We start from the raw sequence: 10,564 nt of genomic DNA, 5'->3' as shown, positions 1-10,564 counted from the left end.
AATTCGGGAAATGAGACAGACTTTAGAATGTACCGTGGACACCCGCTCAAGGATGTTATCGATCATTCAGTAATTTGCGTTTGATCATTTAGTAGTTTAGACAATGGATCAATCAATAAGCAAAAACTGCCGCTATGAAACGAACAGATCGAGCCACCGTAGACATGTTCTGTCAAAACAACACGAATAGAAATATGCGTATACAGTGTCGCCGTTGATTCGATGCGGTGAGTGCAAAATGAGTTACTTTGATTGATCCATTGTCAATAACTTGTTCCAGAAGCTGAATTTCAAAATGTGTTGTATGGTAGACTTCTTATTCTTCTTCTTACTGGCATTACATCCCCCACTGGGACATTGCCGCCTCGCAACTCAGTGTTTATTAAGCTTTTCCACAGTTATTAACTGCGAGGTTTCTAAGCCAAGTCACCATTTCTGCATTTGTATATCATGAGGCTAACACGATGGTACTTTTATGCCCAGCGAAGTCGAGGCAATTTCCAATCCGAAAATTGCCTAGACCGGCACGGGGAATCGAACCCAGCCACCCTCAGCATGGTCTTGCTTTGTAGCCGCGCATCTTACCGCACGGCTAAGGAGGGTAGACGTCTAGTGCGAAGGTTTTTCTACAACTCTACCTAATGGTTCGTTGTTAGAATTCAACTTATAACAATGTTATGGCGCTAGTTACAGTAAGTAAAACTAAATTATTGGAATTTTGTTATCCTTTCGTCTAAGTTACTGAAGCTAAAGCTACAGCTTCGTTATTAGTAGAATTCAAACAACAAACCATTATATAGGCAGAGTTGTAGGAAAACCTTCGCACTAGAAGTCCACCATACAACACATATTGAAATTCAGTTTTTGGAATGAGTTATTGACAAATTACTAAATGACCGAACGCGAATTACTAAATGATCGATAACATCCTTGCCCCGCTTATGCTTTTGTTACATAGAGGACGTTTTAAAAAAAAGCTTGAAACCAGAGTCTATTATCAATAAATATAATCAGAAACTTTGATTGAAATGCATGTCCTCTTCGTTTCGACCGATGCACACGTAGTGGATTTCACGCTGCGTTGACGCCGCGTCCACGCAATGTACCCAGCATCAAAATTTTATGTATTTAATGTAGTCGTGCACATGTATTCGTGTGCATTAAGGTAGCCTCACACCTCCTCCTTAAGGTAGCCTCACCATTTGGTCCATGGATTTCTTCCCCATGTGTTTTTACATATGCGATGTTTTCGGGATTTGGGCACGGAAAATCAAAATCTCGGCCCCATTTAAAATACACGGGGCTCAAAATCCGGCAAAAATTTTTCCCGAGGTGTAGGGTAACCAACTTGATTTAGACCCTCCTGGGGACATTTTTCTGATTTCTGAACTAAAAACAATGCCGCTGCTAATTCCCCCATTGGCTTCAGGAAATTAACATTGTTCAGCATCTATTTCACTAGTTTCCCGTGCGAAAAAGCGATATTTAGATGAAATTTCGAGGAAATTAGTTTGTTCAAAAAGGCGAGCGTTACTGAAAATCTAAGAACGTACACAATAAGTTTTTGTCGAAATTGTGAATTTAAAACGCAGGAATCTTCTCATTGATGCATGCCAATCGAAAGATAAGACTTTGGCTTTGACTCAATTTACCAGGGTAAAGTAGAAATTCGACTTTGAAGAGACTAAATTGGGGGTGTCCAAAATGTGTACATTTGGGGGTCCAAAATATGTTGCACTGTCCAAAACGAAGAATATTTTCATTTCAGAGAATGGCAAATTTCACAGATTTATCAATAACTGAAGCTCATTTCGAATTTATATTTCATAAATAAGACTTTCATCTTTGAAATGGTGTCATTTCTGCCCATATCGGACCTGTAGTTCAATAGATATAAGCATATATTGGGATGCACTTCCTCTAGGGGTCCAAAATAGGACAGTTACCCTAAGGCTCGATATTTCACGTTTGATGTCTTGTCCATGTGAATATCAGATATGTGATTTGATAACTCGATTCATATTAAGAGAATGGAAAATGACAGACTGACAACAGCTGGCAGCCGGATGACATTTGGCGTGATAGATAGGTTTGACGGTAGAAGTTTTGCGGCAAATTACCGCGTGTTATGTGCAACCCCACACGAAAAAAAATATTGCAGTCGAAAATACCATTCCGAGGGTTATTTTAAGAATATGCACCGACGATTTTCAGCAGAAAACAAACCCGTTTGGTTTTACCATGTGAGAAGTAAAAATCAACTGTGGCCCATGTAGAATGTTGTCACATGAACTGAAACAGTGGTGAATTTCTCTGAAACCATGGCAAAAATTACTGAAATATCATGGTAGTTTTAAAAACATAGCGTAGTCTACAAAATAGTAGTTTTAACCACGGATTTTTTTTCTGTGAAGCCTGATTCAACGCTGAGTAAAGGCTTCTTTACACCTCGGAAAAATTTTCCGCCGGATTTTGGTCCCCGTGCATTTTACGTGCCCAAATCCCGAAAACATCGCATATATAAAAATACATGGGGAAAAAATCCGTAGACCAAGGTAGCCTCACACCTCGGGAATTTGGTTCGCGGAATTTTTCCCCATGCATTTTTACATATGTGATGTTTCCGGGATTTGGGCACGGAAAATCAAAATCCCGGTCCCATTTAAAATGCACGGGGACCAAAATCCGGCGGAAAATTTTCCCGAGGTGTAAGGTGGCCTTTAACGGTCAACGCAGCTTGAAAAACAAAGTGAAAAACTGCTACGTGCACGACTACATTTGATGCTGAGTACCTTGCGTGGACGCGGCGTGCGCGCAGCTTAAAAACACGCTACGTGGGCATCGGCCCAAAGACTACTCACTAATTCTTCTCCAATTCGTAATAGTGAAGTACTAGAATATGTTGCGACGCGGATTTTCCACGCACGATCTTCACGCTTGGAATATAAATATTCATTTGACTGCCACGTGGTGTGTGTAACTGCCTGCTAAACCTACAACGTGACTGACCAAAGCAAGGTACATATATTGAAAATTTAAAAGATCCGCTAAACCTTACTTATTGAAATAAAGAAATAAATTTATAACATAAAATTCCAGCCTAAAACTTTAACGAAATTCTAAACAATGTCTTCCGATATTCTTGTGACAAAGCGCATCTCGCAGATCACGCAAGATTCGCGCAATTTCATCTTCACCGGGGTCATTATTGGTAAGAACGAGCCGAAGTTTTTCGAATCTACTTCCGGTCGCCGTGCTGCTGAGCACGAATCTTCATCGGTCCGTGGCGTTCTGACACTGACTGTCCGCGACAGTGACCGTGACACGATCAACTGTACAGTTTGGGCATCACAGCCCATGATTGAATCCTACGATGGATTATTTCATATTGGAGATGTCGTGAACGTGACGAACCCAAGGGTCTTGCATTCGTCCCATGACAAATCAGAGCAGTTTAACCCCAGGTCTACTTGTCCATACAGTCTGAGTCTAGGAGAAAGTGGAGAAAGCGGAATCAAACTTTATGAAGGTGCAGGGCTGGAACGATTCAGGAAGTTGGTTTCGGTTGCCCCCGTTCTGTCGTCGGAAACATATCCTCTCGCTGACGTAGCATCTGGAGGTCATAGCATTTGTGGCCAAAGTGTCAACACGCTGGTTGTAGTCCGCACCATCCGACCCAGAAAGCAGATTGTCATCTCCAGAACGGGAAAGCTTAAGAATCTGCGCGAAGTAGTTGTGATGGATGCCAGCCACGCAGGAATGGTCATGAAATTCTGGAACAACGAGTACGTTGAGCGGATTGATAAGTGGATTCCGATGACGACAGTGCTTTTGATTATGGACGTCAGGGTTGAGTACAACGAGTTTCACAAATCAATTTGTCTTGGTATGAGTGGTAAGACTATTATAACCGAGGATCCAGCAATTGAAGAAGCCGATCAACTGCTTTTACAAGTCATGAAAATGCCACTCAATGATTCAGAGATTGCTCGCTCACTGTCGGATGGCACAATTGATCGTTAAGTACCTACGATTATCAATTTGGCAAAATGTTTAAATTTATTCTACTTTTTTTTGTAGCGATTAATATCACGACTGTCATGACAGTGCAGCAAATTTTGGATCGCGCTGAAGGTGACCTCAAAGGCGATGAGGATCAGTTTACGGCATTATGCTACGCAGTAGTTTCGAAACTCGACTTAGATGGTTGTTCCAAGATTACTAGTCGCAAATGGTACAATTTATTCATATTTCAACAATTTGATATGGCTTTTCTTCTACATTAGATTTAATTTTATTTTCTGCATCTCTAACATTTATTTGTTTCTATTCTTCTTTTAAACTACATATTATAACTCTCTCTATTTCCAGCTTAACCTGCAACTCATTGCTTCGGATGGCTGACCAAAAGTGTCCACGAGACGAGTGTTTGCCTAATCCGTACAACATTCACACGTACTTTGATATTCCGGTTGACATCACCGATCACACTGGTACATTGAGCAACTGCCGGTTGGTTAGTCAGGCTGCCGAAAATACACTGAATTGTAGCGTAAGCAGCTTTTTAAAATTGGGAGATGTTCAAAGGGGAAAGATCAAATGGCGCTTCTTGCTCGAAAGATGTGCCGTAAAAGTGGTTATCAAGAGAAAGTCCCCCATTCGATTCCAGTCGGTTTACTCGATTGTGGAGTGCTGCATCGCTAAGGCACAAGATGTTGAATTGAAAATAAAAGTCTACTAACTGATAATAGTTGAGAATTTCGATATTAAATCGAATTGAATAATTGTATAATATATTCTATTGCATTAATTCATTAAACAATAACTAATGATTATGGAAATTACAGAATATTGTCCATTCTATTAAAGCCTCAATTGACTTATAAAATTATATAAATTTGTATAATATAATTCATTAGTACGTTACTTAAATCATATCACAATTCTTTCCATTTTTCCTTAAAAATACTGACTAAAATTAACTTTTATATGAATCAGGTCAACAGCAGGGACTATGTCCAAGGGCTTGACGATCCCTCCCCAGGCCATCTGCGAGATGTGGTGCCTGCCTAGAATGTTGTTCGGGTTTGACAGTGGGCTTTGTTAGGGCCGATGCACACCTGCGTTTTTTCAACGCTGCGTGCACGTGGCGTTGAAAAAACGCAGGTGTGCATCGGTGCGGCGACGCTGCGTTACCGCTTTTTCCCGATGCACACATGCGTCCTTTTAACGCCGTGTGCACGCAGCGTTGAAAAAACGCTACGTGGGCATCGGCCCTAAAAAGCTGCATGTATCCGCAAATAGGCTCCGCCAAAGCAACCGTGTGCCGCTCAAAGCGCACAAGCCCAAGTCCTGGTGTTAGGTGATACGCTAAACAGGCCTGACACGACGAGACAGGAGGTTTGCTCAGGCCCAATAAGCCGCCTTTAAAAACAACCATTACGAACGAAATAGAAGATAATACGACTCGAAATAATCGGCAACGACCTAGGCGACGAATAAAGGATCACGATTGGAAACTTGGAACATGGAACTGCAACTCGTTAGTCTTCGCAGGTTGCGACAGGATAATCTACGATGAATTACATGCCCGCAACTTCGACGTCGTAGCGCTGCAGGAAATCTGCTGGACAGAAAGTGTGGGTTCACATTTTACCAAATCTATAGCACTATCAACTAGCTGGGAACCGGTTTCATAGTGCTGGGCAAGATGCGCCAACGTGTGATTGGGTGGCAGCCAATCAACGCAAGGATGTGTAAGTTGAGGATAAAAGGCCGTTTCTTCAACTATAGCATCATCAACGTGCACTACCAACCAGGGAATCTTTTTTTCTGGAATACGCGTGCAAAACAAGCGACAAAAGAGAACCAACGACAAAGCTTTGTTTTTGTCGGAGATAATAATGACAAAGATCCGAAATTTTTTATCAGTAACACAAAGAAGACAATCTTGTAGCTAACTTTTAATCCCGTAATTTTGCTTTATTTCTAGAGCAAATTTTGGTTTTATGCTATCATAGTTTCTGGTTTTATGGAAATATTCGAGAATCGAATAATGATTACAAAATTAGCATCGTATTCTCGGAAATATCTGTGCATGCAAGGCGAATGAATCTTGTCATATTGTGTTTGGGTTCGGATAAAGGTTTGTCGCTAGGTGCGTTTGTCAGTAACAAACTCTGTTGATGACAAAGAGTATATTGTTAGGCGTTGCTCGAATATTGATTCCCTGCTGCCAACACATAGGGAGACCCGACGACAAGAAATAAGCGTTCTATGCACAGCTGGAGCAGACATGCAATGGATGCCCACTGCGGGACGTCAAAATCGTCATCGGCGACATGAACCCACAGGTAGGAAGGGAGGAAATGTATAGACCGGTCATCGAACCGGATAGTCTGCACGCCGTATCGAATGACAACGGCCAACGATACATAAACTTTACAGACTCCTACACAATGGTAGTCCAAAGCACCTTGTTTCCCCGCAAAAATATCCAAAAGGCCACATGGATACGTGCATCAGCTGGAAGTGGCACTCCCAATGGAGAAGCATCTAGGCGCATCGTCTCTTGATGATGGCTGGAGAGATATTCAATCCGCTGGATTGTAGCAACTACCGCGATAAGATAAGGTACGCGATAAGCTGGATTGTAGCAACAACCGCGCAATCACATTGCTGAACGCCGCCTACAAGGTACTCTCCCACTAGCACTAGTTGACTGGCACCAATTGCAAGGGAATTCGTTGGGCAGTACCAGGCGGGTTTTATGAGCGAACGCTCTACCACGTGCCCACACATCATCTATTCATCGACTTCAAAGCCGCATATGATACAATCGATCGGGACCAGCTATGGCAGCTAATGCAAGAACACGGATTTCCGGATAAACTGACACGGTTGATTAAAGCGACGATGATGTGTGTAGTTCGAGTTTCAGGGGCATTCTCGAGTCCCTTCGAAACGCGCAGAGGGTTACGGCAAGGTGATGGTCTTTCGTGGCTGCTATTCAACATCGCTTTGGAAGGGGTAATACGAAGGGCAGGGATTAACACGAGTGGTACAATTTTCAACAAGTCCGTCCAGCTATTTGGCTACGCCAATATATTATGGCACGTAACTTTGAGAAGATGGAGGAAGCCTACATCAGACTGAAGAGGGAAGCTAAGCGGATCGGACTAGTCATCAACACGTCGAAGACGAAGTACATGATAGGAAGGGGTTCAAGAGAAGACAATGTGAGCCACCCACCTCGAGTTTGCATCGGTGGTGGAATAGTGGCTGGAGATCGTACGTGCTTTGGACTCCACAAGACGCTCCGATCGAATAGAGTCGCCGCCGTACCAAACTGACAATCTACAAAACGCTCATTAGACCGGTAGTCTTCTACGGACACGAGACCTAGACGATGCTCGTGGAGGACCAACGCACACTTGGAGTTTTTGAAAGGAAAGTGCTGCGTACCATCTATGTTGGGGTGCCGATGGCGGACGGTACGTGGAGGAGGCGAATGAACCACGAGTTGCATGAGCTGCTGGGAGAACCATCCATCGTTCACACCGAAAAAATCGGACGACTGCGGTGGGCCGGGCACGTAGCCAGAATGTCGGACAGTAAGCCGGTGAAAATGGTTCTCGACAACGATCCGACGGGTCTTCTTGTGCCCGAGGCACACAGCGGGCAAGGTGGATCGATCAGGTGGAAGAAAAGATATTTTAGTTACCAGATAAACATTGTCGCTGTCGTCGCTGTCCGGAACATCTTTTGCTGGCGAGAATAGGGGATCTAAATGCACACAAAAAAAAATAGTTGGTAAAAGTCAAAGAAACGTTAGTAAAGTTAAGAAAATTCGTTAGTGATTTTCAGTAGAAAGTATACGACTGTTAAATTTACAATTGCAAGAATGTCACATCGGTAAGAACTGTAACAGGAGTTGACTTTTCGAAATGACATTTTCCTCTCAAAACTAAATGTGTATTCTTCTTTCGAATTAACAGTTTAGCTTTCAAAACAACAAGTTATGCGCGCTTTCAATTTGAGTCTAGAATGTCAGCATAAAATTTTACGTATTCAAAATAAATATTCCGTTTCGTTTCATTTATTATTTTTATTCAAGAATACTATATTTATATACAATAAGAAAAAACAATTTACAAATAATTATACATATAAAAAATATATAAAAATCCAATCCAAACGTGAACAACAAAACCGATCACAAACCTTCGCACTCCCAACATGGACACACTGAATCCTTCACCTTCTCGATGAGCTCCGGATCCCTCACCATTGGCAGCCGTTTCACGACCTGCTCCCTATCCTCCCACCTCTGAATCACGCTCATATCCAACCCGTACATCAACGCCATCTGCAGTGCCAGCGCCACATTGTCCACTCACTCCTACGTTCGATATCATCCACTTGTACTTGGTCAAGTATCGGATCAACTTCACTGTCGTTCGCTGTTGAAGCCCGCACTGTGTCGCCCAGGTTAACAAACCGTTGCCAACAGCATCCGAATCTCCTCGAACAAATCCAGCACCTGACGATGATGCTTCGGCGGACCCAACGCCCAATTCGTCGCCAGAACGTCCAGTTCTTTCATTACGTCCAACTCCCGCAGCAAATCCACGATTTTATTCAGCACTCCATCAGCCACAAGCCCATTCGTGTACGCTGTGATCAGCTGCGTAATCTCGTGCGGCGCATCCGTGCACCAACTTATACCAACCCGGGTTTGAAACAGCTCCTTCAAGCTCGCAATCAGCGACTTCCTCCCATCGTAATTAAGCAATACTGCCACTTAGCCCCGCGGTAGCCCCGGATGATTCGGCATGTGCTGCTGCGCTGTGCAAAGCAATTCCAGCGCAATGTACTCGTTCAAATCGTACATATCGGAAATAATCACACTCTCGTCCACCACCCAAACTCAGGCAGCGTTATTCCGTCCGTAATCCCGATCCGGATTGTCTCCCGGCTTTTGGCATTCTTCGGTGGATTTCGCAGTAGGGTGGTGAAATTCTGCGTATGCTTTCGCAGCAGCGCATCCAGACTGGCCACATTTTGTTCCTACTGTTGCCCAGCGCTACTGCCGGACGCCGACAGGAACGAGTCGATACTATTGAAGAGGTGCTTGAACGGGGTCCACATATCATCCGGAGCAGCTGAAATGGAATGCAAACAACCATGAATTGTTACAAACATAACCCTACATAATGGGTTCGAAATTTCAGCGCGGAAATTCCGGCAAAATAACCAAATCAATCTACAAACCTTCACTCATTTTGAATAAATTACGATTCCGTAAACCGTCCGAACCGACCGAATACGGTAACGTAAACCAGTACTCGAAATCCCTGCTCCTGAAGTTTGATTAACAAGTTATCCAAAACGACCAACGACGCTGTTCTTCGACAAATAATAATCGGTGTTGTATGGTGGACCAAGCTCTGCATCATAAAACAGGTGAGGGTGCATCTCATAAGCTGCATCAAAATGTTCTGAAGGCGGATCTCTTCCATTATACCAGCTCCGTTCACAATGTCGATATATTTCATAAGTATTTTCGAATACTACTCGCGTTGCATCTTGGACAGTCCAACAAAGATTTTTTTTCGGTGCAGTCTCTCCTCTAATTCCAAATTTCAATCGACGGAGCAGGAAAGGCTTCAACAACTATTAAATTAAAAAAAATAAACACCGCATGCAAACGTTCGATCAGTTTGTGCGATGCAATCGTTTGCGTCGAATTTACATCTGCGCGGTTGAAAATATCCGGCAACAGGCCATTCAGCAAAGCCCACAACTCATGAATATTATTCAGCAGCGGCGATCACGTCAGCAACAGGCGGTTGGCCGTCTCATTCCCTCAAAATTTCCGAAAGCACAGATTTTTCCTTCTTGGTACGATTCCTAATTTCCCGGTCTTCAATCAATCAAATCGCACGCCACCGTCCAAGTTTGTTGACCCAGTTCTGCAGCTTCAATTTTGGCACGATAACAATGGCCAGTCCTGGATTGCTTCGCTAGTTCTTCAAATAATCCAGCAGCAAATTGTCTACAAAATTCTGTTGATTCCATATTCGTACAGAAAACTTATGATCCGTTTCAGACCTCTTGTTTGGTAGTCTCGCATCTCGCCAGCCTTGATATACGGCGAGGACGCTTCAAAGTGGAACACGCCAACAGCTCCTCATCTTCTTCCTGTTCCGTCGTTCGATGAAGATGGGTGCAAAACAAATATATCTGCAAAAATAACAAAAAGTGGTGGAATTAAATGGAAAGTACTAGACAGTTGTAATATTAAAGATTCAATTCAAACGTTATCTTTCTTTCATTCTCTAAAAAGATAAGGATATAAGACCATTCAATTGAATTCAAATAATAAAGACATGTAAACATGAAAATTTTAAAAATCGTGCTTTGTAAAAAATTTGATCAGCCGGACCTTCAAACTGTCGAATAATTAAAAAAAAAAGGTTTTCTCCTTATAAACGCAAAAGAAAAATAGGAATACAGTTTTTGCCGTGCAAATTTTTCAAACCATAAACTGTTGTGGAATTAT

At 42.7% G+C, this 10,564-nt stretch overlaps 1 protein-coding gene across 3 annotated transcripts; it reads left to right on the top strand.

Annotated features, from left to right (window-relative positions):
- Positions 1–2,908: 2,908 nt before the first annotated feature.
- LOC134226106 (protein hold'em) lies at positions 2,909–4,863 on the top strand. 3 transcript variants are annotated; one of them, XM_062706659.1, is made up of 5 exons: positions 2,909–3,018; positions 3,100–4,018; positions 4,081–4,234; positions 4,372–4,516; positions 4,588–4,848. In XM_062706659.1, exons 2-5 carry the CDS (start codon positions 3,127–3,129, stop codon positions 4,702–4,704), a joined length of 1,308 nt encoding a protein of 435 aa, XP_062562643.1. In that variant the 5' UTR covers positions 2,909–3,018; positions 3,100–3,126; the 3' UTR covers positions 4,705–4,848. The 3 variants fall into 3 exon arrangements, with proteins under 3 accessions (XP_062562643.1, XP_062562641.1, XP_062562644.1); XM_062706657.1 differs by having other exon boundaries at positions 4,372–4,863; XM_062706660.1 differs by having other exon boundaries at positions 2,949–3,018; positions 3,154–4,018; positions 4,372–4,863.
- The last annotated feature ends 5,701 nt before the right edge of the window (positions 4,864–10,564 follow it).

Source organism: Armigeres subalbatus, chromosome 3 (assembly GCF_024139115.2).
Source record: "Armigeres subalbatus isolate Guangzhou_Male chromosome 3, GZ_Asu_2, whole genome shotgun sequence".
Taxonomy (NCBI): domain Eukaryota; kingdom Metazoa; phylum Arthropoda; class Insecta; order Diptera; family Culicidae; genus Armigeres; species Armigeres subalbatus.
This window is presented reverse-complemented; position numbering and strand designations above follow the sequence as displayed.

Excerpts from the sequence above, each read along its gene's own strand:
- LOC134226106 (XM_062706657.1), top strand. The coding sequence starts at position 3,127 with ATGTCTTCCGATATTCTTGTGACAAAGCGCATCTCGCAGATCACGCAA. Across the intron at positions 4,019-4,080 it reads GTCGGATGGCACAATTGATC|CGATTAATATCACGACTGTC; the intron begins GTTAAGTACCTA and ends TTTTTTTTGTAG. Across the intron at positions 4,235-4,371 it reads AAGATTACTAGTCGCAAATG|CTTAACCTGCAACTCATTGC; the intron begins GTACAATTTATT and ends CTCTATTTCCAG.